The following is a 27,360-nucleotide window of genomic DNA, read 5'->3' on the forward strand; positions in this document are numbered from 1 at the left end:
ATGGCTTCCAAATGCCTCCAGGCTGGTTTCTCTTCTGGGTCTCTCAAGAGCCCAGGAGGGGCTGGTGGGGTCTCGACTCGCGTGTCCACGATGAATTCCAGCAGCTCTTGCAAGCTCCCTGGTCTCTCTCGCGGGGCCCGGAGTTTCTCTGCGTGCTCCACCGGACTGGGCAGAAGCAGCTACCGGGCGGCCAGCAGCCTCCCTGCTCTCTGCCTCCCCGTCGGGGGCTTCGCCACCAGCTACAGCATGGGTGGGGACTGGTTTGGGGAGGGCATCCTCACTGGCCATGAGAAGGAGACCATGCAGTTCTTGAACAACCGCCTGGCCAGCTACCTGGAGAAGGTGCGCCAGTTGGAGCGGGAGAACTTGGAGTTGGAGGGCCGCATCCGCGAGTGGTGCCAGCAGCAGGTACCCTTCATGTGCCCTGACTACCAGTCCTACTTCAAGACCACCGAGGAGCTCCAGAAGAAGGTGAGAGACTCAGAGTGGTTTCGGCATCCCGGGGACTTGGTGTCCCCAGCACTGGCGGTTCTGCTCTCATGAGGCACTCGGGAGGTCACCGAGTGTGTTCACCTCTGTGGCCTCTTTTGTCCCTCCCAGTAACCTTATGAGGGAGGTATCATTAGCCCATTATACAGATAAGAATGCTGAGGCTCAGGCTGGCTGAGTGACCCAGATGCCTGTGAGTGGAGCCAGGGTTTAAACACGGGCTCTGTGAACTAACCAGTTGTGTGACTTTTGGTGCCACCACCCGACTCTCTAAGTTTTCATTCTCTCACTTATTCAAGGTGAGGGGATCAGATCTGAGGTATTTAGTGTGGCTCAGGTTTCCCATAAGTAACTCTGGGAAGCAAACGCCGATCAGAGAAGTTTTCTCCCTCTTCTCCCATTCTACAACTTCTGAAAATCACAGCTGGCTCGGAGAAGGACCATTTATGACCAGAGGCTCTCAGGGCACACTGTTGGCAAGAACCTGCCCTGGGGCCCCACTAGGCCTGGGAGACAGGATGGCAGGAAGAAGCCTTGTTCCACCATGCTGGGCCTTGCCTGCTGCATGTTCACGCCCTTCTCGCTAGCCCCGGTCACAGGGCACAGCCGCGTGACATTGGGAGGGAGCCCAGGGGTCCATGGTCTGATCCCTATGACATGTCCTCAAGTGCTCATGGAGCCCCAGGAGTCCAGGATGGGTGATGTTCTTCCCCCAGAGGCAGCTCCTGCCAGCTCTGGGGACCTCCAACCAGCAGAAAGTTCCTCCTTGCACTGAAACAACTTATTTATGTTCACAGACCCTGTGCAGCAAGGCGGAGAATGCCAGGCTGGTGGTACAGATCGACAATGCCAAGCTGGCTGCTGACGACTTCAGGACCAAGTGAGTTGTCCTGCTGGCCCCGTGGCTAGGGGCTCATTGAACCGGACCCGTGGATGCCCGGACTCAGGGTTTTGGCTGCCTTCTGTCATGGTAGCATGAAGGCAGGACTCACAGCACTTGGCCAGTCTGGGGATAGATCCAACTTAGGTATGAAAAGGAGTTGCAGATGCAGGGGCCTTGTTCTGTGCCTGCAGGTATGAGACGGAGGTGTCCCTGCGGCAGCTGGTGGAGGCTGACATCAACGGGTTGCGCAGGATCCTGGATGATCTGACCCTGTGCAAATCGGACCTGGAGGCCCAGGTCGAGTCCCTGAAGGAGGAGCTGATGTGCCTCAAGAAGAACCACGAGGAGGTAAGGATGGGGAGGAGGTGACATGGGGAGGAAGTGAGAATGAGAAAGTGACATGGGAACAGGTGACATGGGGACCAGGTGACATGGGGAAGAGGTGACATAGGGAACAAGTGACATGGGGAGGAGGTATGAATGAGAAGGTGACATGGGGAACAGGTGACATGGGCAGGAGGTGAGCATGGGGAGGAGGTGAGAATGAGAAAGTGACATGGGAACAGGTGACATGGGGACCAGGTGACATGGGGAAGAGGTGACATAGGGAACAAGTGACATGGGGAGGAGGTATGAATGAGAAGGTGACATGGGGAACAGGTGACATGGGCAGGAGGTGAGCATGGGCAGGAGGTGACATGGGGAGGAAGTGATATGGGGAGGAGGTGAGAATGAGAGAGTGACATGAAGAGCAGGTGACATAGGGAACAGATGATATGAGAGGCAGCAAGCTAGGACAGATAGTGCTGACCCTGGTCTGTGCCACAGGAAGTGAATGCACTGCGCTGCCAGCTTGGTGACCGCCTCAATGTCGAGGTGGACGCTGCCCCACCGGTTGACCTGAACCGAGTTCTGGATGAGATGAGGTGTCAGTATGAGACCCTTGTGGAGAATAACCGCCGGGACGCAGAAGACTGGTTTGACACCCAGGTAGGGACCTGGAAACAGTCAGTGCAGCAGAGGCACATGGTGGGTCACACAGAAGGGAGCCCGGAACTCCGAGTCAAGAAGACTGAATTTGAGTCCCAGCTGTTTTGACCTTGCTGTGCAGCCTTGGGTGGGCTGTGGTCCTCTGAGCAAGTGGGCAATGAATGGGTTGCACTGGGTAGTCTGGAAGGTCCTTCTTGGCTCGTGACCATAACCGGTCTCTGCAGAGCTCTCAAGCAGAGTCCCTAGTGTTCCTGACCAGGACTTGTGTGTGTGTATGTTGTAGACCGAGGAGCTGAACCAGCAGGTGGTGTCCAGCTCGGAGCAACTGCAGTCTTGCCAGGCGGAGATCATTGAACTGAGACGCACGGTCAACGCCCTGGAGATTGAGCTGCAGGCCCAGCAAAGCATGGTGAGTCCGGAGATGGAGTGGAGCTGGATCAAGCCTAGAAGCACACAGACGCCCCAGCTCCCATGCTCTGACCACAGGCAGGCTCCATAGGTTCAAATTCTTGAGCAATAGGGCTTCTCTGTGTGGAGAAGAGGGAATGGAGGCCCTGCCCTGATCCCAAATGCCCCAGTGGTAAAAGACAAGAGGCCTGTGGCAACTGACATGTCTGGGCAGTGGCTCCTATGTTTGTGTTAGCAAATACATCTTCTGAGTAATTATCTGTTACTTGGAGTTGACATGAATAGGGAGATATCTTAGATCAAGGAAGCTGCAGGGGTTAATTGGCTCATCTAGAATGAGATATCTGGATGTGCTTCATCCTCACTCAGAGGGATCCTTGGAGCTTCCCTCTTGGATTCTGAGGCCTCACTGGGACCAGATGGCTCTCCCTTGCTCCTTCTCTGGCTTCTAGACTTCTTCCTCCCTACCAACCCTTGCTCTCACAGAGAGACACTTTGGAGTCCACCCTGGCAGAGACAGAGGCCCGCTACAGTGCCCAGCTGGCCCAGATGCAGGGCCTAATTACCAACGTGGAGGAACAGCTGGTCGAGATACGCTGTGACCTGGAGCGACAGAGCCAGGAGTACCAGGTGCTGCTGGATGTCCGGGCGCGGCTGGAGGGCGAGATCGACACGTACCGGGGCCTGCTGGAGAGCGAGGACAGCAAGTGAGTGTCACTGCATGCTCTCTGTCTTCTGAATACAGTCTACAAAGTTCTGAGGAAACAGCATGGTGCCAAAAAAGAGCTGGGCATTTGGAGTCAGGCGCCCTGAGATTTAGTTCTGGTCTTGTTACAAACTCATCACATGACTCCAGCAAAAGCCATTTTTCTCTCTGGGTCTCTGTTTTCCTCTTGGTAAAATGAGGGGGCAGGATTAGATAATTTTTTTTGAGTCGGGAGTCTCACTGTATTGCCCAGGCTGGAGGGCAGTGGCACAATCACAGCTCACCATAGGCTCAACCTCCTGGGCTCCGGTGATCCTTCCACCTCAGCCTCCTGAGTAGCTGAGACCACAGGCGTGCACCACCACACTCAGCTAATTTTACAATTTTTTGTAGAGATGGGGTCTCGCTATGTTGCCTTGACTGGTCTTGAACTCCTGGGCTCAAATAATCCTCCTGCCTTTGTTTCCCAAAGTGTTGGGATTACAGATGTGAGCCACTGCACCCGGCTGATTAGGTGATTTTTTTTTTTTTTTGAGATGGTGTCTCACTCTGTCGCCCAGGCTGGAGTGCAGTGGCACGCTCATGGCTGCCGCAGCCTCTACCTGTTAGGCTCAGGTGATCCTTCTACCTCAACCTTCCAAGTAGCTGGAACTACAGGTACACGCCATCACGTCTGGCTAATTTTTTGATTATTGTAGAGATGAGGTCTTGCCAAGTTGCCCAAGCTGGTCTCGAACCCATGGACTCAGGCAATCCTCTCACCTCAGCCTCCCAAAGTGCTGGGATTATAAGCATGAGCCACTGAGCCCAGCCGATTAGGTGATTTTTAGGGTGCCTTCCAGTTTGCATATTCTGGGATTTACTCTGAGTTATTGGAGACAACAAGTGAAAAATCATAGTAATCTGATTTTGTTTTTCCTCCTAGGCTTCCTTGTAACCCATGTGCCCCTGACTACTCGCCCTCCAAGCCATGTGTCCCCTGCCTTCCTGTGGCCTCCTGTGGTTCTGGCACAGCTCGCACAACCTGCAGCCCCCACCCCATCTGTGTGCCCTGCCCTGGGGGCCGGTTCTGAGATTGGCTGACCCTGAAGGCCACGGCCATTATCTCCAGGGCTTGGACCTGGCCTCCACCCAACCCTAACCCTTGCAACGCAATCCACTCTCTCCACACAGAGCTCGGGGCCGGGGTCTGGCAATGATAGGTCTTCCTGCAAATGTATGACTCAGAGTTTCTCAGAGCCTGTCACTAAGACTGGCTGCCCCCAAAGGTCTGAACTCTTCATCATTTCAGTGGGCACCGGGGTTATTCTCAGGCAGCCTCCTGGGTCAGGCTTTCCTTCTGGGTGCTGTTCCAGAGAGTTCTGAAAGGCAATAGAGGCCTTCTGTTGGCAAGACAATAAAATGCATTTACTCTGGCTTCCAGTGCTTACATCACACCTTTCAGGTTGTTGGTTTGTGTCTCTAGTGAGTTCAGGGGGTGACATCTGGGAAGTTGAATGGGGAATATGTGACCCAGTGTGGCCCTTGGGATGACAGAGTCACTATGCCACTGTTTGGGGTGAGTAGAGGCCTACAGTGAGATTTTTCACTTGGCTTCCATGATGAAGGCCTTTCTACAAGATTCCAATGTGGTGACAGGTGTTGCCAGGTCTCTACTGATGTACCTCTTTGTATTCATCGTCACCCTGGGATCCCAGCGTAGGATGGATGAAACTGAGATTAGGCCAGGTGTGGTGGCTCACACCTGTAATGCTAACATTTTGGAAGGCAGAGGCAAGAGGATTGCCCGTGCCCATGGGTTGGAGACCAGTTCTAGGCAACATGGTGTGGTGAGACCTTGTCTCTACAATAAATAAAAAAACTAGCTGGGCGTGGTGGTGCACGCCTGTAGTTCCAGCTACTTGGAAGGCTGTGGTGGAAGAATTGCCTGAGCCCAGCAGGTCAAGGCTGCAGTGTGAGCAGTTTGCCACTGCACTCCAGCCTGGACTACAGAGTGAGACTCCGACTCAAAAAAAAAAAGAAACTGAGATCAGTATCATGTGAAGCATTTTAGACCACATCATTCGCCTCATGCCTGTGGTCCTCATTAGAGCAGCAACCCAGGCCCTCTTTTAAGGGGGATGAAGAAGGGAGGATTCCAGTCTCCTAGGGTCCTTTCTGGGTGCGTTGCATCACCCCCTTCCATTCCAACCCTCCCAGTTCAGCAACTCCCTTAACAGTCCACAGCCCACCACAAGCAGGAGACAGAGAGTGAGCCCACTATTGGGACTTTCATCCCTAATCCTGAGGTTCGATTCTCATCCTTAAGAGTCTTGTGCACATTGTTGTGTCTGCCTTCTTGTGTGCTCTTACATCTGCTGAGGCGTACGAAGGGGCCTCCAAAGATAGGGGTGGGATCTCCCAGCACCGTGGCCCAAAGGCTCTTATCTGTATCCAGCATGTCCTCCCCAAGCAGATTAGACAAATAGCAAGCTCCACAGGAAGGCGGCCTGTCCCCAGATGGCCACGTGCTCCCCATAAGAAGCCGAGGGCACTTGCTAAGGGACTTCAGAGAGAGCTGTCACAGGACCAAAGTAGAGAACAGATTGGTGACAGGTGCTGACCAAGGCAAGCCCAAGACCCGCCCCTTAAGGGCGCCTGGTATAGTTCCCTCTGATTCGTCTGTAGACTCCTTCATCTCCCTCCCTTAGAGAAGGGCCTGCGCCATTGGTTTCTCCCGGCTCCCTTCCTCCTGGCATCCACGGCCACCTCGGTCAGGCTTCTGGGAACTCCCTGACTGATTTTGCTGAGGCTCAGGCACCCCAAAGGGTGGTCTCAAGAGCATTTGCTTCATTCAACAAACCCTTCCTGAATGTCCCCCTGTGCAAGGCAGTGTTTTAGGCACCAGTGGCAGGACTGGTCCGCGGGAGAGGGAGGTTTGGATTGGGGCAGGAAGGGGGCTCACTCTCTCCTTCTTTTCCTTTCTACCTCAGTGGTAGCAGGAGACTGGCTGAAGGGGGTCTTCACATCAGTGTAACAAACGTGGGCTCTGAATACAGAGTCAGATGGACCAGGGTTCACATCCCCACCCCACCATTCACTACATATGGGAACTTTAGCAGGTCACGGTTCTTTTCTGAGTCTCAGTTTGCTCCTCAGTAAAACAGAGAACATGACACTTACACTGTGAAGTACGGGCTGGGCATTTGAAGACTGGTCATTAATATTGGCGCTCTCTTATCCTGGGCACAGTGGACTACACCTGATTTTCCAGCACTTTGGGAGGCTGAGGCCAGAGGAATGCTTGAAACTGGGAGTTCGAGGCCAGCTTGGGAAACATAGTGAGACCGTCATCTCTATTTAAAAAAAAACTAGGCAGGTATGGTGGTGTGCCTGTGGTTCCAGCTACTTGGGAGGCTAAGGGAGTGAGGATCGCTTGAGCCCAGGAGTTCAAAGCTGAAGTGAGCCTTGATTGTGCCATTGTACTCCAGCCTGGGTGACAGAGTGAGACTCTCTTTCTCTGTCTCTGTCCCTATCTCCCCCTTCTCTCTCTCTCTCTCTCCCCCCTCCCCCCACAAGTATGTATATACTCTCTCTTTTAGCTGGAAGGATGACTGGGTTGCTCTGAGGGTAGGCATCCACTCTTTCTCTGCCCAGGGTTTCATTTCTGAGGTTTCCTTCCAGTCAGTCATGCCCAGGCCAGGCCAGGCCAGCCGAAGTGGATATGCAGTCACATGGTTCATCACCCCCACCAAAGTCAGTGGGGATATCACAGTTAGTAGCACGTGAATGTCTCTCGAGCACATGGGCCCCTGTCACCTCTGTTTTCTGTATGTCATGCTCTTATTTATGATGTTCTTTGTAGCACAAGCCCCTTCCAAGCCTATCCCAGCAGCTCCCTCCAAGATGGAGCTGACAGATCATGTGTTACCCTGCCTCTAATGATTATTTACTTCACTCACTTGTGCTTGTTAATTATGATACTGTTTCCACTCAGCCAGATGTTCTTAACCTTGCCTGCACGTTGGAAAGGCCTGGAGAGCTTTATAAAAATATGATGCCTGCTCTGACCCAAGAATTTCTGACTTCGTTGGTCTGGGATATGGTCTGGTGTTGGGAGTTCTGAAAGCTCTCGAGGTGCTTCTAATGTGCAGCAGGGCTGAGGGCTCATCCATCGGGTGCAGGGTCTTTGGGCAACACAGTGCAGAGGGTGAGGGCCCAGTGCAGCTCTGACGTGAAACATGGTGCTATCAGGTGCTATTGGTGCTTGGTGCTATTATACTTCTGACTGTTACTGAGTTTTGCCTTGTCTCTGTCTTTCAATTTCTTTTTTTTGTCTTGCAATTTTAAACATTAGATCTAAGCTTTCAATTTTAGTGATCGTATTCTTATATCTAAAATGTCATTTTAAAATTCAGTTTGTTTTTCTTTTATAACACTCAGCTCTTGTTTCATGGCTATAACTGCAATATTTATCTCTGAGGTTAACACTTAAAAATAGAGAGTTTTGGATTCTGCGTTGTTTCTGTTTTCCTCAATTTCCTATCTTGTTTGTTTTATTTTGTCTCTGTTTTTAATCTTGGAGGCTTCCTTCAAGTATCAGGCCATCCTTTTTTTATATTTAATGATGAAACACTGAAAAGCCGATGGAAGGTGCTATGCGGGCAGGCAGGTTGGTAAGCTGGCTTTTTGAGTGGTAAAACTACCTAAATTCAGTTTCTGTAAGTTTTTTTCCTCTGGGGTTTATCTGCCTTTTTAAAAAAAAAATTAAACTTTAATTTTTAGAAAGAGCTTCTAATTTTTGGCAGGGGAATGGAGGAAGGTCGAAAGTCTTGGGCTGGGACCCAGTGTGCTTCCCACCTAACCTTGTTCAAAAAGATCTTTTCTCCTGGATTCTTCAAATTCCTTTCCCTCCCTGAACTTATCTGCTCGATAGTTTGCTTTGTCCCCAGAGAGGTTGGGCCACAGTGGGAGGATTTTGGTCTGGGAACCAACTGTGCCCCCTCTTTCTCTGTGGGTGCCTTGCCCAGTTTCCCCTTCTTTACCCATGGGACACACTACAGATCCGGCATTCTGGCTGGAACTGTGGTCTTCTGGCTTTGACCGATGCTGTTCCCTCTATCACCTTGCTCATGTTGAGCATCTGGGGCCACACCACACGGTGACAGCCTCTTAGCACCCTCTAGGTGCTGCTGCTCCCAGCTTCCGTCTACTTCTCCTTCTCACTCCTTCCTCCATGATTGTCCTGTGAGCTTCAACTTCTCCCCTTTCTCCCTTTGATGTCTTCCCAAATCAAGGAGCCGGGCCCCACCTTTGACCCCAAGAACCTACTATTGTAGCTTTTCAAGGAAAGACAGATTTTTTTTTTTTCCACAAGCGGAATTCTGGTGGCAGCTGTAAAATATATAGCATACCTTGTTGTACAGTGAGTGCTTCAACTTATGGTATTTCCAGGTATCATGGTTTTTATACATTGGAGATTAGTGGCAACCCTGAGTCGAACACATCTATTGGCGACATTATTCCAACGACCTGTGTTCATATCAAGTCTCTGTGTCACATTTTGGTAATTCTCACAGTATTTTGAGCTTTTTCATTACTATATCTGTTATGGTGATCAGTGATCTTTGATGTTCCTATTGTAATTGTTTCGGGGTGCCACGAATCATGCCCATGTCAGTCGGCGAACTTGATTGATAAATGTTGTGTGTCCTGACTGCTCTACCAACTGACCTTTCCCCATCTCTCTCCCTCTCCTCAAGTCTTTCTATTCCCTGAGACACAACAATATTAAAATTAAGCCAATTAATAACCTTACAATGGCCTCTAAATGCTCAAGTGAAAGGAAGAGTCATACATCTCTCACTTTAAATCAAAAACTAGAAATGATTAAATTTAGTGAGGAAAGCATGTTGAAAGCTAAGCTAGGCCAAAAGCTAGGCCTCTTGCACCAAACATCCTGGTTGTGAATGCAAAGGGAAGGAAGCCAAAAGTGCTACCTCAGGGAACACATGAACGGTAAGAAAGTGAAACAGCCTTATTGCTGGCATGGAGAAAGTATGAGTGGTCTGGATAGAAGAGCAAACCAACCACAACATTCCCTTAAGCCAAAGCCTCATCCAGAGCAAGACCCTGACTCTCTTCAATTTCATGAAGGCTGAGAGAGGTGAGGAAGGCTGCACCAGAAAATTTGTGATTCACAAGAAGAGACAAAAATATCCACATTAATAGGAGTTTGGAAGAGGTTAATTCTAAACCTCATGGGTGACTTTGAAGGGTTCAAGACTTCAGTGGAGGAAGCTTGCAGAGGCTGGTTCATGAGGTTGAAGGAAATAAACCATCTCCATGACATAAAAATGCAGGTGAAGCAGCAGGTGCTGATGGAGAAGGTGCAGTGAGCTCTCCAGATGATCTAGCTAAGATCACGGATGGAAGTGGCTATCTAAACAGCAGATTTTCAGTGTAGATGAGATAGGCTTCTATTGGAAGAAGATGCCATTTAGCACTTTCATAGCTGGAGAGGAGAAGTCAATGTCTGTTTTAAAAGCTTCAAAGGACAGGCCGACTCTCTTGTTAAAGGGTTAATGCAGTTAGTGACTTTAAGTTGAAGCCGATGCTCACTGACCATTCTGAAAATCCTAGGGCCCTGAAGAGTGTGTTAAATCTATTCTGCCAGTGGTCTATAAATAAAAAACAAAACAAAACAAAAACAAAGCCTGAATGACAGCACATCTGGGTACAGCATGGTTTACTGAATATTTTAAGCCAACTGTTGAGACCTACTGCTCAGACAAAAAAAATTCCTTTCAAAATATTCATGCACCTGGTTACCCAAGAGCTCTGATGGAAAAGTACAAGGAGATGAACGTTGTTTTCATGCCTGCTAACATAATATTCATTCTTCAAACCATGGATAAAGAAGTAATTTTGACTTTCAAGTCTTATTATTTAAGAAATACATTTCTTAAGGCTATGGCTGTCAGGATAAAGTAAATTAAAAACCTTCTGGAAAGGATCCACTATTCTAGGTGCCATTAAGAACATTTGTGATTCACAAGAAGAGACAAAAATATCCACATTAATAGGAGTTTGGAAGAGGTTAATTCTAAACCTCATGGGTGACTTTGAAGGGTTCAAGACTTCAGTGGAGGAAGTCACTGCAGACGGTGGAAATAACAAGAGTAGAACTAGAAGTGGAGCCTGAAGACATGACTGAATTGCTGCAGTCTCATGATAAAACTTGACTGGATAGGGAGTTGCTTTTTATGACTGAGCAAAGAAAGTGATTTCTTGAGATGAAATCTACTCCTGATGAAGATGCTGTGAATATTGTTGAAATGATGACAAAGGACTTAGAATGTTACATAAACTTAGCTGATAAAGCAGTGTCAGGATCTGAAAGAATTGACTCCAATTTTAAAGTCGGGATCTCACTCTGCCACCAAGGCTGGAGTGCAGTGTGACACAATCACAGCTCACGACAGTCTCGATCTACTCAGTCTGCAGTGATCACAGTTCATTGAGCTCTCCTGGGCTTAGGTGATCCTTCCATCTTAGCCTCCCAAGAAGCTGAGACTACAGGTGGACACCACCACACTTAGTTATGTTTTTGATTTTTTTTTTTTGCTAGAGATGAGATCTCGCTATATTGCCTAGGCTGGTCTCGAACTCCTAGGCTCAAGCAGTCCTCCTGCCTTGGCCTCCCAAAGTGCTGGGATTATAGGCATAAGCCATTGTGCCCAGCCTGAGTCCAATTTTGAAATAAGTTCTACCTTGGATAAAATGCTAACAAACAGCACCGCATGCTACACAGAAATCTTTTGGGAAAGGAAGAGTCAACTATGTGGCAAACTTGATTGTTATCTTATTTTATGAAATTACCACAGCCACCCCAGCCTTCAGCAACTACCACCCTGATACATCCAGCAGACATCAGCATCAAGGTGAGACCATCTGCTGGCAAAAAGACCCCAACTCGCTGGAGGCTCAGATGATTGTTAGCACTTTTTAGCAATCAAGCATTTTAAAATTAGGTGTATATGTTGTTTTTTAGACACAATGCAATCGCACACTTAATAGGCTACAGAATAGTATAAACATAACTTTTGTATACACCGGGGGTCCACCTCATTTGTGTGACTCACTGTACTGTGATATTTGCTTTTTGAGTGTCTGGAACTAAACTGGCAATCTCTCCGAGGCATGCCTGTATCTTCCTCTACCTCAGTGGTTCTCAAGACCCCCTGGGGGACTCGCTAAGCACAGATTGCTGGGCCCTGCCCTCAGAGTTGCTGATTCAGAAGGTCTAGGATGAGCCTGAAAAATTCACTTCTAACATGTTCCTGAGTGAGGCTGATGCTACTTTGGGGACCGCACTGTGAGAACCACTGATGCAGCTTGTTAATAGTAATAATTAACTTACAGGTTTTCAAGGAGAGGATTAAATGGGCAATGCCAAGCACCCAGCGCTGTGCTGGCACCTGTATACATTCAAAAAGCGCTGATTGTGATTCTGAAGGGTGGCCTGGTGAGTGTCATTCCACGTAGTGGGTATCACCAGCACAGCTCTTTCCATGAGATGCTACCATCTTCTCTAAAACAGCGATCCAGACAAGGCACTGGAATTTATGGCTGTTGCAGAGAATTAGTTGCAATGTTATTTCAATTTGCATGAGAAAACTGAGACCCAGAGAGGCAAAGTGTCTTCCTAGAGGCAGCATCTGTAGCCTGATTCTTCTTATGCAGTGGAAGGGCTGATTTGTTCCCTTTTCTGCCCCTTTTACCAATACTTCTGGGAATGGATGAAAAATAAGACAGGTTCTCATATCCCAGAATTCTTCTGTGGAGGTTAGTAAATAAAAAGTGGCTGTAATAACACATGCATAGTACACGGGAAGCGGGTGAGCACACAGTTTTTACAGCTAGAACTAAAACCCACCCATCTAGCATGTTGCTTCCTTAGTGAACACCCAAGGCCTCTAGACTGGGACGCCTGCTCCCTGTTTCCTGGTGCAACTCATCCCAGGGCTGCAGAGCATCCTTCTCAAGGGAGCAGATTCATACGGCTTTCATGCGCTGAGGTCCTGAAGGGAGCCCTCCCTGTCTGCTACTGCAAAAAGTGAAAACATAGCCTGTTCTGATTGCTCTAGATCAGTCTGTTCAACAAACAATAATCATGCATTCAACAATCCTGCACATGGTCTGGCGATGATTGAGTGGAGGACTCAGGTGGTCAAGACGGAGCATCAGCCTCCCAGGGATGTTCGTGATACTGGTCTACTTTTCCAAGAGGAAGGTCCGGTTGGAAGGATGTCCTTGATACTTGGGCTTTCTGTTGGTGTCTTTTTTTTTCTTTTGGAGATGGGGCACTGTTCCTGCAATACCAGGTCGTTGTGTGGAGTGGACAGAGCAAGCTCCTCTTCCAATTCCCTGCTCCATCACCCCATTTAATAGATGGTCCTCGGATAGAGGACGTAACAGATATTCAACTGATAAGAAGAGATATTACACTTGATTGTAGCCACAAGGCTGAGAAGTGATCTATCAGTGTCTTGAGTTTATTCTCTCCCCCGCTATAATTTTCTCCGCCTTGGTAGAAGACAATGCATGTTAGGAAGCCTCTGAAGTTTCTCTTCCCATCTCCCTGGATTTATGCCACTGCTAGTATCAGTGCAGCTCTCGTCACCCACGCATTTTCTCATTCAGTGGCCAGGCCTCTTCCCACAGGGAATGCTTTCATTAAAGGAGCAGCTGCTGCCCACAGACCTGCAGGCTTCTCAGGGCCGGAGCAGGCGGGGGTGCAGTGTGCCAGGCCTATGGTGGCATGGGGCCAGGCTGGGGTGGTCTCCTGACAGCCCCGCCCGGGTAATGAGGGCTCAGGTATGGGGTTGACTCTTTGAAGATGTGTCCCAAAGCCGTCCCCTGGTGATCAATGACAGGAGCTCAGAGTCCTGCTTTAGCCAAATGATAAGCTTGGTTTCTTTTACGAGGAAAGGAACTCCTCATTTGAGACCAAATTACAGATTAATTAGCAGCTTCCTCTGGGGCTGAGTGTATGCATCAATACCGCCCCACAAAGACTCTCTGACTTGAGCCCCCTCATTCCAAGAGTATAAAAAGGCCCAGGCAGGGTGGGATCTGTCGACATCCAGGTAGTTGCCGCTGAGGAGAAAGGGCCTCCCCAACATGACATCCAACTGCTGTGTCACCAATAGCTTGCAAACTTCTGTAAAGAGCTGTCCCCGGCCTTTCTCCGTCTGCTCCAGCAGCATGAGTGGCCGGCCTGAGCTGTGCCTGGGCTATGTCTGCCAGCCCATGGCATGCCTGTCTTCCATCTGCATGCCCACCACCTTCCGGCCAGCCAGCGGCTTCTCCAAGACCTACCTGTCCAGCTCCTACCAGCCCAGCAGCTGCCGGCCAGTCAGTGGCATTGCCAGCTCCATGGGCACCTGTGGATGGTTCCGTGAGGGCTCCTTCAATGGCAATGAGAAGGAGACCATGCAGTTCCTGAATGACCGCCTGGCCAGCTACATGGAGAAGGTGCGCCAGCTGGAGCGGGAGAATGCAGAACTAGAGGGCAAGATCCAAGAGGCCTGCCAGGCCCAGGTGGTCACCCTGTGCCCTGACTACCAGTCTTACTTCAGGACCATAGAAGAGCTCCAGCAGAAGGTGAGGGCGAGTGCTGAGGCGAACAGATTCTCTGGGAAGGCATCGGTTGGGTTGGCATTCCAGATTTGAATCTCGTTAGCTGCATTCAGGAAAAAGAGACCTCTCTCCAGGGCACAGGGTTATCTCATAATCTGAGCACCAAGCCAGAGCCCTTGATGTGAAGAGAGACCTGGGACCTGGTCTCAGGGCTCCTGTTACCTCACTGGATGACTTCCCTTCCCCAGGTCTCAGTTTCCTTATCTGTAAAATGGGGATAGCAATGATCCTTATCTAATGGGGTTGTCAAGAGGATTCCATGAAACAATGCAGGCAAAGTTTTTGGAACATCCTCTGGAACATGATGAGTTTTCAGTAAGTGTCAAGGATCCTTGTATCCCACAAATGACTTCAGATATAACGAGATTTTTTTCTCTTCTACATTGCTCAGAGCGTTCATCCAACAGGGGAATTTGGATTTATGAAACCTCAGGTGCTTAAAAAAGAAACATCAAGTTCTGTAGGCACCCGCAGTTCAGTGTCCCCCAGAGTTCCAAGGGGGAGGAGCTTCTGCAGGGCTGGTGGCAGGGCTGGCGAGTCCAGTCTTTGCTTCTGCCTCCTCCTCACTTGGGTTCTTTTTCCTTCTTCCCACGCTGAACTAACCTCCACCCTCAGATTCTGTGCACCAGGGCAGAGAATGCCAGGATGGTCGTGCACATTGATAACGCCAAGCTGGCTGCTGACGACTTCCGGACCAAGTGAGTCTGGCCAGGGGTCTGGGGGCAGGGAAGGTCCTGTCCCCACACACTCTTGGGACAGCTTTCTGTTCATTTCACAGAGGGTTGGAAAGCGCTGGCAGTTCAAGGTCTTCCCTGAGTTCTGTGTTCAGCAACCCCCATTCCCCCTCCTCCTATACCTCTGCAGGTACGAGGCAGAGCTGGCCATGCGGCAGCTGGTAGAGGCCGACATTAATGGGCTGCGCAGGATCTTGGATGACTTGACCCTGTGCAAAGCTGACCTGGAGGCCCAGGTGGAGTCCCTGAAGGAGGAGCTGCTCTGTCTCAAGAAGAACCATGAGGAGGTTAGGCTGGAAGTCGTGCCAAGGAGGCCCCGGGAGGCAGCGGGGAAGAACGTGGGGCTGGGGGTTGGATGGACATGGATTGAAACTCAAGTCTGCCATGTGTTGTTTCAGTGCCTTTGCCCAATTTATGGAACCTTTCTGTGCCTCCTCAACTGTGAAACAGGTCTAACACTATCCCTTCGGGTGATGGTGAGAGTTTAGTGAATATAGTATGAATCACAGAAATGATCCAGGGCAGAGATATGGTTTTGTACCCGCTACTTGGTAGCTGGTTGGAAATGTGGTTCTTCTGTTCTGCATTTGCTGGACAAGTGTGACCGTTAAGTGCTCACTCACAGCGGCTACATTTGTTGTCACATGAGAGTCACATACCAGAGGTAGGGTGGTGCGGTAGGGCCAGTTCTGGAACTCACATCAAATGGCCTGCCCATCTCAGTTGAGCTGGGCTGCTGGGTGCAGTAGAGGTTTTGTCCTCTTTCGGTCCCTATCCTCCTAGCCCATTCTCTCTTCTCCTTCTCCTCTTCCTCCTTCTCCTCCTCTTCTTTTTTGCGTTTGGGGGATCTTTATAGCCCAGGCTGGAGTGCAGTGGCATGATCAGGGCTCACTAAAACCTCAACCTCCTGGACTTAGATGATCCTTCCGCCTCAGCCTCCAAAGTAGCTGGTACTACAGGTCCATGCCACCATGTCCAGCTAATTTTTAAAATTTTTTTTGTAGAGACAAGATCTTGTTATGTTGCTTGGGTTGGTTTTCAACTCCTGGGCTCAAGCAATCATTTTGCTTCTGACTCAAAGGGCTGGGATTACAGGCATGCCTGGCCTCCCATTCTTTCTTCTGTTTGCAAATAATATAGTTAAGCTGAAGTCACAGGCGAGTCCTTTCCTTTCTGATTTTTCCTCATCTCCCAGTTCTGGGAGGGCAAGCTGTCTACTCTGGGTACCTCTCTCCCCAAAGTCCACCTGAGCCATGGCGTTTTCCTTTCCTTCCCTGGTGACTCTCAACCTCTTGACTTGGGATTTGAATGAACAAGTACCTCCCAATCCTGGCTGGGTTTCCTTAGGCTTAAGCATAAAATAACTATCAGTCACCACGTACACCCTGCACCCTAGGGCACCTGACTCATCCCATTGAAATCAGAGAACCGGGAACGGCACCAAGAAGCCACTAATGAGGAGTTATCGCACCCTCTGGCAGCCTCAGTGACAACTTTCTCTCTTTGGCAGCCAAGCCTGGGAGGCGCCCATTCCAACTCTGGCCTTGAATTAGTCAAGCTAGGCTCCTTCTGGGAAGAACATGGGCTGGGAGAGTGACTGGGAAGACTGGGGTTGTGGGTTTCTCATTTTAGCCCAAATGGATTGAACAAACCCTGACACTACTTTTGACTTCCATCAAAGTGGTAGAAGGTGTTGGAGTGAGCTTCCTGTTACAGAGGTGTCAAACTAAACTCAAAAGACCAATGAGATGCCCCAGAGTGGACTGCAGGCCTCAGAGGGCCTCTCTAATGCAATCTTTCACATCTTTTATTGCATCTTTTTATGTCTCCTTGGGAGGTGAGCTGGGATTGTGCGATTATTCATGCCTGCCTGGGACTCTTGTGCCTTTTCAGGAAGTCAGTGCCCTCCGATGTCAGCTTGGGGACCGCCTTAACATTGAGGTGGATGCTGCACCCCCCGTGGACCTGACCAGGGTGCTGGACGAGATGCGGTGTCAGTATGAGACCATGGTGGAGACCAACCGCAGGGACGTGGAGGAATGGTTCAATGTGCAGGTGGGCCTTTCACAGTGTCCGTTGGCCTGCTCAGGATCCCTAGGGAGGGACTCTTAGCCTTCTCCTGTCCCCTCTATAGATGGAGGAGCTCAGCCAGCAGGTGGCCACAAGCTCCGAGCAGCTTCAGAGCTACCAGTCGGATATCATTGACCTGAGACGCACAATCAACACACTGGAGATTGAGCTGCAGGCCCAGCACAGCCTGGTGAGTGCTGCTGGGTGGGTGCCTCTCCCTCTGGATCCAAGGCAGCACCCCGCATAGGTGCAGGCCTCCAGGAAGGAGGACGAGGAGGGCCAGATAGCCCTTCCATGGATGCCCACTTGGACGACCTTCCCTGGAGGAAGGTTTCTTGTAAGATCCAGCTCAGAGAGAAAAGACGCACGTTTCAAATCAGAAGTGGGTTAGGTGGACACGGTCAAGCATGACTCCCCAAGAAAACTTGCTCTCTGCATAGTCAGCCGTTCCAAACCCACAGGTCTCAATATCTCCCATGGAGATTTTAAAAGTCTGGATGTCTAGGGTCTTCTCTGAACCATTTGAACCAGAGTTTGTTGGTGGGGGATGGTGGGCACTGGTTATAGGTAATTTTTAAGGGCTCCCATGTAACTCTCACTAGAACCACTGTTTCAAATGATACCATCAGGGAGGTGCTTGGGGAACCTCAGGTCTAAAGCTTGAAACCAGGCAAAAGCTGTAGAAAGAAGAAGGGATTTAGGATCTGATTTAGGAATTGGGTTTAAACCATGGTTCCATCACGTATGGGCTGTTTAACCTTGAACAAGCCACTCGACCTTTCTGGGCTTCAGTTTCCGCAGTGACTTAGGTAGGGAGCGGTCCTAGGGTCATTCCCCACACCAAGGAGAGACCTGGCTCTTCTTGTTTTTTTTCTGAGCCAGGTAATGGAAGACAGCTCCCTCCTCATGGTATGTCTTTCTTGTGTCTTAGAGGGATTCTCTGGAAAACACGCTGACAGAGACAGAGGCCCGCTACAGTGCCCAGCTGGCCCAGATGCAGGGCCTGATCACCAACGTGGAGGCCCAGCTGGCTGAGATCCGCTGTGACCTTGAGCGGCAGAACCAGGAGTACCAGGTGCTGCTGGATGTCCGGGCGCGGCTGGAGGGCGAGATCGACACGTACCGGGGCCTGCTGGAGAGCGAGGACAGCAAGTACGGTTTGGCCCAACTAAGAGAGACGTGGGCAGGGCTTGGGGGAGGTTGTAGGAAGCACCTAGATCTACCAAGGAGGGACCATCAGCTTGGAAGCCTTTGCCGCTTGAGAAGCCATTGGGAAACTGGCGTGCTCTGAAGAAAGCCAGGTGGTGGCGTTCATGCTACCCAAATCTGTCCCGTTGGAGACCATTCTGTCCCCTTCCAAGTTGGCAAATTTCTTCCAAGTGCCTATCAGGGGCCAGGAGCTATGGAAGATACTGAGCTAGATGAAGACAAGGCATCGGCTCTCAAATTGTTTACATCTGTTTAGGGAGATAGACAGACAGGCGACTGGACACTAGACTGGGGTGAGAAGATTTTGGTGTGTTGGGAGCATGGTAGATAGCTTCGTGTGATTGAATTCTGGTGGGAAGCAGGACAGGTAAGGTCAGTTGGGGCCCATTCATGGAGAACCCATTCATGAAGGTCATGCTGGGAAGGGAGAGCTTTATTAAATTAATTAATTAATTAATTAAGTCAGAGCCTCACTGTCACCCAGGCTAGAGTGCAGTAGCATACTCACGGCCACTGCAGCCTCGACCTGCTGGGCTCAGGTGATCCTTCTGTCTAGGCCTTCCAAGTAGCTGGAACCACAGGCATGCGCTACCACACCTAGCTAATTTTTTGATTTATTGGAGAGACGAAGTCTTGCCATGTTGCCCAGGCTGAGCTTGAACCCATGGGCTCAGGCAATCGTCTTGCCTGTGCCTCCCAAGTGCTGGGATTATATATGTGAGCCACCATACTCAGCTATTTTATTTATTTTTATTAAATTTTTGTTTGAGTCGAGGTCTCACTCTGTCACACAGGCTGGAGTGCAGTGGCACGATCACGGCTCACCATAGCCTTGACCTCCTGGGCTCAGGTGATCCCTTTGCCTCAGGCACCCAAGTAGCTGGGACAAGAGGTACAAACCACTACTCCTGGCTAATTTTTTGATTTTTTTTTTTTTTTTTGTAGAGACGAGGTCCTGCTATGTTGCCTAGGCTGGTCTTGAACTCCTGGGCTCAAGCAGTCCTCTCACCTTGGCCTCCCAAAGTGCTGGGATTACAGGTGTGAGCCATTGCACCTGGAGGAGGGTTTTATTTTATAGGCGAGTGGAAGGTCTTACTTTTTTTAAAGACTAAATTGTAGACTTTTCTTAACTACCCATCTTCCCCACTAGATGGTAGACATCTAGAAATGCAGTGACAATAAAATACATTTTTATTCCCTGTACTTGGCACACAGATGCTTAGTAAACCTTTCTTGGCCCCGTCTAATGAAAAACCAAAGGTGCTCTTCAGAAAGATGGGCTGACAGCTGTGGGAAGAACTGAGTAGGGGGAGGGAGAGCAGGGCAGAGAAACTGTCAGAAGGCCCCAGCTGTGCCCCGAGTCAGGGCAGTGGAGGCATCAGTCCAGATGTGGTGCAGAAGGAATCAGCAGGACATAGTGGCTTCTGGATGCAGGATTCCTCTGGGCTGTGCACACCTGGTGGGTCAATCACTATTGTAGCAGGGTCTTCGTCTACATTTAGCCTTGTTGCCCTGTCATTCTGGAACTTATCCTCCAGGGGCAAATGTTGCAAAGTCAAACGCTGGCAAAGACCAGGCTGCTAACATACACGAATGACATAGGTCATGTGGTGACTTTGGAAAACCAAGGAGCTCACACCCGTCCAGCATGGGCAGTGCTGTGCTCCTGGGGCCATTTCTACCATATGAGATGCAGGTACATATTGTTGGATCTTCTTCTGGCTTAAGGGAAAGCTGGAAAGCTAGATTTTTTAAAAAAAATGTTAAATTCTCCTGATTAAAAAAATAAATTTTTTTTGAGTCAGGGTCTCTTTGTCATCCAGGCTGGAGTGCAGTGGCAGGATCACAGCTCACTGCAGTGTGCACCTCCTGGGCTCGGGCGATCCTTCCACCTCAGCCTCTCAAGTAGTTGAGGCTACAGGTGTGCACCACCCCACTGGCTAATTTTTTGATTTTTGATTTTTTTCTAGAGACAAGGTTTTACTGTGTCATCCAGGCTGATCTTGAACTCCTGGGCCCAGGCAATTCTCCTGCCTTGGTCTTTCAAAGTGCTGGGATTATAGGCATGAGCCACTTCACCTGGTTCTGATTTTTAAATATTTTCAACAAAGTAAAGAAAATATACTGCCAGGCAAATTTAACACATTTCAGGCTATATGTGGTCCTCAGGCTGCCTGATAGGTCTCTGAGCAATTTGGTCTCCATCCTATGGCCAGTTTGTTATTTCTGATTTTGAGGTTTTGAACTCAGGCCCATCAGTTTCTGAGATTACCCCTTTTCCTTTCACCGTGTATTCATTCTACAGACATTTGTTATTTCATCGTATTTAACACATTCTTATTAAGTACCTATTCTATGCCAGGGATGCAGGGACTCATGCATGGCTATTGACCTCACTGCCCAGCAGGGGAGACAGACCATCATAGAATAATTACTAATCACTGCAGAGGGAGGTCCAGGGTACCACGGGGCGGGGTGGGGGGGGGATTTGGCACAGAGAGATAAGTGGAGGCTTCAAGTAGGATGTGACAGTTGAGCTGAGCTCTTAAGGAAGAGAAGACATTGATTAGGTGAGTGGGTGGGGGGAGAGAATGTTCTGGAAGTTGGAAAAAGGGCACAAACCCTGTGCCCTGAAAAGCATGGTCCGTGGAGGAACTGTAAGAGTCCCCGGAACTCAGAGAGCAGTGGACCCATAAGATGAGGCGGGAGTGAGAGGTGGGAGCAGACTCATGCAGGTGGTCTTAAAGAAACTGCTCTTCATCCTAATCTCAGATAGGATCCATGGAAGGTTTTAGGCAGGGGAGGGACATGATGCGATTTGTGTCTGTAGAAGATCACTCTGGCAACTAAGTGGGCAGTGGTTAGGAGGGATTGTGGAGATTAGTTAGGAGGCTGTGAGATAACATGGGCAAAGATGGTGGAAGCTGGGATCAGGAAAGCTGGGTGGAGAAGGCGTGCAATGGATGGCTTTGAGAGGCGTCTGTGGGGTAGAATCAGCAGGCCCGGTGACTGAGTCTGTCTTCCGTGCTAATCCTGTCTGCTGTGGTTTCCCCTGCAGGCTGCCCTGTAATCCATGCTCCACGCCTGCCTGTGCCCCCTGTGCGCCCTCCCCAGGTGTGCCCCGCACCGTCTGCGTGCCCCACACTGTGTATGTGCCCTGCTCGCCCTGCCCCCCGGGTCGCTACTGAGGCCCCTTGCTGCCAGTGGATCCAGGGAGTCCAGGAGCTGGGTAGCCTGATGCCTCCTCGGGTTGCTCCTGACCACAGTTCTGTGGCCACCAAAAGAGCAGGGCCAGCCCTGGCCAGCGAGGAAGACCCTGAGCAGGATCAGGAAGTGGACCACACCCAACGAGTTGGATACTCCAGGGGGCGCCCAGCCCTCGTCACTTCAAAAATGCCTCTGTCATTTCCATGGGAAAACTGCTCTCTTTGGTGAGGTTTCCGGGAATCTATGTTGCCCAAAGAGCGTGCGTTCTTAGTTAACTGGCAAATAAAGCCCTCCTTAGTGGCCCTGCCAATATGTCTGTCTCCGTTTGTCACTTATGCTGCTGTGTCCATCCACAAACCAGTTCTACTCACTGGGGCTCGAGAGGACCGTGGCCAACCCCAATATTTATTTTTATGCCTTTTCTGAGCCATAGGGGCTAGAGAGGTGTTCACTAAAAAAGCCCACATGTCATACACCAATTAAAACCCAGCAATCTGTCCACAGCCAAGTAATAAAAGAGAAAGAGAGAAGGGAGATAATTATGCCAAAAACCCAGGCCAAACTACTGTAACTGAGACTAATACTGTAATAAACCCATCTCTATATCTCGTTAGAGTACAATGGGATCATTTATTCATCAAGAAAACCTTCAGTGAGCATCTACTAGGTGCAGGTTCTGTGTTAGAGGCTGGCTAGCCCAGGTGATAGTCCCCAGATGCCTTGTTAGTAATGCCTCATTCAGTCCTTGAAACAATGGATGAAGAAGATACTGTTATTTTCTCCACTGTATCCACGGGGAAACTGAGGTTCAGAGAGGTTAAGAAACATGCCCAGAGTCACACAGCTAGTAAATGGTGGTCCCAGGACTCAGATGGAGGCCTTTAGCCTCTACACATGTTCAGTCAATTCAAATTCAGAGTCTTCACTGTTTGTAAACTGCAACTTGGCATGGGGGATATAAAAAAAAAATGCAAGTGATTGCCACCATCCAGATGCTGAGAATTGGGGGTAGGGGAGCTACCCAGTATGTATGAGGTGCCCCTTCCTCCATAAAAACCATATAATAGTAATAGTAATAATAACAATCATAACAATTTCTACCACTTACTGAGCACTTATAACACACCAAGTGCTGTGTCAGGCATGTAACATAAATCAACTTACACAGTTTTCACGACCACCTCGTAAGGTAGCCATTGTGTCCACTTAGACATGGGAAACTTATTGAGGCACAGAGTGGTTAAGTCAGTTGTTCGAGGTTACATGCAAGGGCGAGGATTTAAACCCAAGTCTAGCTGAACCGTGGTGTTATTTTAACCGTTCTTCTATTCTACCAAAGAGGGGATCTGAAAAGGCTTCCTGTAGCTGGTGGCATTTGAGACAGGCCTTGAAGAATGTCTATGGAGGGCAAGGCAGGCCATTAGTGTGTGGGGGGGGGGGTCTGCCAGACAGTGGTGGCCTTGGTCATGGAAAAATAAGGGGTCAAGCTGAGAGACACAGTGAAGGACCTGGCTTGGCAGTGGATTGGCCATGGTGGGTACAGAGAAGAGAGTTGGGAATGGGAGTCTCTTACACCTTTCTGAACCTCACTCTCCAAACACATCTCCCTTTCTTAATGAGCTGAATGATGTTTCTATTAAGTATCTGCCCTCTGGTCTTGCCAAGAAATGATGAAAAACAGTTTGGCTCCTGGAGCTGCCTAGAGGCTCTCCAGACAAGATCCCACAAGTGTGCCTGGCAGACACGTCGTTAGCCTGGCAGCAAGGACACAAACATGCTGTGCAGCAAGTTGGGGCTCCTGGTGGATAAAATTTCTACGAACTGAAATGCAGCAAGAGAGGGGCTTCTGGCTAATTGGATTTTCTCATAACAGCATGCAAACGAGCAACCCTTGTTAATTTCAGCCCCTGTGCAAAACTTTTCTAGGATGTGCCCTGCTGGTAAACATCATACACCAAACAGACCAGATCATAGTTCTAGAATCCTAGATCTGTTTTGTCCAGTACATTAGCCACTGGCTACATATGACTGTTTAATTTTTAATTAGGTAAAATTGGCCAGACGCGGTGGCTCATGTCTGTAATCCCAGCACTTTGGGAGGCTAAGGTGGGAGAATTGCTTGAGCCCAGTTTGAGACTGGCCTAGGCAATATAGCGAGGCCTTGTCTCTAAAAAAAAAAAAAAGTGAGGCGTGGTGGTGCATACCTGTAGTCCCAGCTACTCAGGAGGTTGAGAACTGGAGAATTGCCTGAGTCTAGGAGGTCTAGGCTACGGTGAGCTGTGTTTGTGCCACTGCACTCCAGCTTTGGTAACAGAGTAAGACCCCGAGCAAGAATTAAGAGTTGGGAAGCAAGGCTTTCAAAAAAAAATTTAAAAATGAAATAAAATGGAAAAATTTAGTGCTCTAGTCACACCAGCCACTTGTGGCTAAGTGATACCAAACAAGACAACACAGATACAGAATATTTCCAACATTGCCACAAGTCATATAGGATGGAGCTGTCCTAGACTGTCGGAACCAGAAGGAAACTTCCAGATGATCTGGCCCAGCCTTCTCTACTTTACAGATGAGGCATCTCAGACCCAGGGAGATGGAAAGATGTGCTCACAGACACACACCAACAGGTGGGAATGGAAGCCAAGTATTTTGACGCCAAGCTTAGCAGGTCTCCCCAAGTTCTTCATATTGTCTCCAAGCATAACCTAGGTTTATTATTGTTTCAGGTTAATAAATGGTTCCTTTTCTTCTTTCTTTTGTTTCCCTGAGAATAGAGATGTTTTCTCTGAGATGCTGAAACTCCTTCCTGGGAATATGGTTTTTTAAAAAAGAATAAGTAGCAAGCACCTCACTCAGAATCTCCTCGTCCTTAGAGCATCTGACTCAGTAAGAGAACGTGGCCCTGAGCGCAGCTACTGCACAGGACTTGCAGGCCAGAAGTTCAGCCCACGGCCCCCTGGAGACTTCCACAGGCTCCTTTTCCCTCACACAGATTGTCCAATCTGGTCCCTATTACCACACTATGTGTCACTCCAACTTGCCAAGACCTGTCTGATTCCCCAGATGCCTGTTAAAGCTTTTTATATGAAACCAAGCCCCACAGCCGAGGACCAGGAGGGCCATTCCTGCTAGGAACAGAGGCTGCCATCTTCCCAGCTGGAGGTGCTCCCCTCCTTCCTGGCCTGTCTCTCTTATTTGATGGATTAAAAAGCAGTGGGCATAGACTTTGGGACACATTTATGCTCCACCAGCCCGAGACCTCCTGGAAACTCAGCTCTATGCTCCACAAATGAAGATTCTCAGAGGAACTCTCTCCTCATATCAAAGCATTTGGATTTAATTAACTCTGGTTTATAGGGAAGTGCAGGTGGGGCCACAACAGTGTAATAAAACCTCTGTCATATTTGATGTTTGGGAGAAAGTCCCACTGGTACCAGGGACCTTCCCCGAGTGGGACTAGGAAGAGAAAGGAGGTGCTTTTCTTTTCTTTTCTTTGCTTTTGAGTCAGTCTCACTCTGTTGCCCAGGCTGGAGTGCAGTGGCATACTCATGGCCACCTCAGCTTCAACCTGTTGGGTTTAGGCGATACTTCAGCCTCAGCCTTCCAAGTAGCTGGAACTACAGAAGGATGTGCTTTTCAAAGACACAACTTTCCCCAAGGCCATTGAAGAATCTGGGCCTTCCCCTGCCATTCACTGCTTTCCAGAAAAGCCCTCTTGTGGCGGTGGGAGTGAGGGCCCAATGGTCAGAGCTGCCATTCAGGGAAGCCTGGCCAGGGGGCGATGACATCCTGGGACAAAGACCCAGGAGTTAGCATGGTGTCTAGAGACTCTGAATTGGACCAAATTAATCTCTTTCTCCCACTGTATTATGAAAACATTTACAATATGATCAAAAAAGAATGTGCCTCCTCCAACCCGTCATTGGGGAAAAAATCACTAATAAAACAGTTCTCTCTTTGCGTTTCATACTTTTTTTTTAATAATTTTTTTTTTTTTTTTGAGTCGGAGTCTCACTCTGTCGCCCAGACTGGAGTGCAGTGGCTGCTCCTGGCCACCGCAGCCTCAACCTGCTGGGCTCCGGCGATCCTTCTGCCTCAGCCTTCCCAGTAGCCGGAATTACAGGCCTGCGCTACCACGCCTGGCTGATTTTTTAATTTATTGTAGAGATGAGGTCTCGCTGCCCAGGCGGGTCTCGAAACCCGCGGGCTCAGCAATCCACTCACCTCAGCCTCCCAAAGGCGCGGGATTACAGGCTGAGCCACCGAGCCCGGCTGTGTTTCATACATTTTAACACTTGAATACAAAGATCTCAATCTAAACTTCCCAAGTTCACTTGACGCTGATCTTTTTGAGCAATTGGTCAAAATAAGTCTATCTTGACATAGCAGTCTCCCTTCGTCAAAACACGTGAGCACGAATGAGTGTCTTGGCATTATGGAGATCAGTGGCTTTGACTTTAGAGAACTTGGGCTGGTGTCCCCATTCTGCTGCTAACATGTGGTGTGATTTTGGAAGCTCTCTTAATCTCTGTGTGCCCCAGCCCTCTTCTCTCCAACAGAGATGGGGATAATCTTACCTCCTCCACAGAGGGTTGGTATAGTGCACCGGAAAACACCCGTTGTGGAGTCTGGCCTATCACATGTGCTTGATGACTGTTGGCCAAAGAAAATCTGCTTCGGCAACGGATTCCCCCTCTCCTTTGATGTTCCCTGATGACAATGGCAGCTAAGTCACTTTCCAGAGCCATTCTGAAGCCCATGTTTCAGAATCAGCAGCAGCGGCACACGGGCAGCTTCGCTTTGCTCCAAGAGCATGGGGCGAAATTCCAGTCTTGGTGTAAGGTCCTGGTGGGATGGAGGTCCTGGTGGAGTGGAGGCCTGGTGTCCAGACCTGGAGTCCACCTGGGTGGCTCCCTCTGGCTCCAGAACAGATAGGCGGTCTCCCATGTGCTCGGAGGGATCTGATGTTTAGGCCTTGCCCATCGTGTTGTGTAGGGCAGAGGCGGCAACCACAGCTCCCAGGTCAAGTCCCGCTGCTGCCTGTGTTGGTAAGTCAGGTTTGATTGGAAGGCGGCACAGTCATTTCCATATTGTCTAGGTCAGCTTTGGGCTACCTTGGCAGAGCTGAGTAGTTGTAGTGCAGAGAGGTTGGGAGGCCTGCAAAGCCTAAAATAGTTACCAGCTGGCTCCTTAACAGAAAAGGACTGTCCATCTTGGTATAGAGGAAATAGAATGTGCTGGAAACCCTGGGCCCTGTCCTGACTCTGTCACTGACTTGCTCTGCACCTCTGAGGAACTCACAGCACCTCTCTGGTCTCTGAACATGAAGGGTTGAATTAGTTCTCTTAAGTTTCCTTCAGTTTTAATAACCTAGGAGCCCTTGCTCCTTTGCTGGGTCTCTTTGGGGATGCCTAAAGAAATCAGAGGTCCCTATGCTCAGGCAACTCCATCTTTTTGTGGACTGAGAGCTGGCGGAGAGGACCGCTTCATCCTAAAGCTAATGTCACTCTTAGAAAGAATTCAGATATTCTCTCAGGTAACAGAATCCAGCTTTTCCACGGGGTATCTTTAAGGAGATAACGTGGGAGTCCAAAGGCAATTATCCCCCTTTATCACAGGGAGCTACTGATGGGGGTTTGCTTGTGGGTTGTCCTGATGGCAGGAGAAAGGAGGATTCTTGGGAAAATTCTGTGTATCGCATCTGTTCCCACGGCCAGTGAATACAAGCTCTGGGTAAGGAAACAGTCTTACACCTGTGCACTCCACCCTTGCAACCCACCTGAAGCTCAGCTTTCTAGGACCACAACTTCTAATCACAGCAGAAATCCCTCTCCTCAAGCTCTGGGAAGAGTCATTTGAAGGCTCTTCACCCCAGGCTCCAGTTGCTCCGGGAACTTGGTACTTGATGGCTGTGCAGCCCCCAGCACCGGAACTGAAAGAGAGTATCAAACTAGCAGCTGCCCCCCAAGAGTTTGTGGCTCACA

At 49.5% G+C, this 27,360-nt stretch overlaps 2 protein-coding genes across 2 annotated transcripts; both read left to right on the forward strand.

Moving 5' to 3' along the window:
• On the forward strand, nt 1-4,549 carry KRT35 (keratin 35). The gene is made up of 7 exons (XM_008071943.1): nt 1-471; nt 1,287-1,369; nt 1,564-1,720; nt 2,201-2,362; nt 2,646-2,771; nt 3,257-3,477; nt 4,402-4,549. The coding sequence occupies exons 1-7, from the start codon at nt 1-3 to the stop codon at nt 4,547-4,549; spliced, it is 1,368 nt and encodes a 455-aa protein (XP_008070134.1).
• Nucleotides 4,550-13,640: 9,091 nt separating this feature from the next.
• KRT32 (keratin 32) lies at nt 13,641-21,360 on the forward strand. The gene is made up of 7 exons (XM_008071945.1): nt 13,641-14,123; nt 14,775-14,857; nt 15,024-15,180; nt 16,787-16,948; nt 17,028-17,153; nt 17,895-18,115; nt 21,231-21,360. The coding sequence occupies exons 1-7, from the start codon at nt 13,641-13,643 to the stop codon at nt 21,358-21,360; spliced, it is 1,362 nt and encodes a 453-aa protein (XP_008070136.1).
• Nucleotides 21,361-27,360: the final 6,000 nt, after the last annotated feature.

This window comes from Carlito syrichta, unplaced genomic scaffold (genome assembly GCF_000164805.1).
Source record: "Carlito syrichta isolate Samal-C Ts95f unplaced genomic scaffold, Tarsius_syrichta-2.0.1 Scaffold314793, whole genome shotgun sequence".
Classification (NCBI taxonomy): Eukaryota; Metazoa; Chordata; class Mammalia; order Primates; family Tarsiidae; genus Carlito; species Carlito syrichta.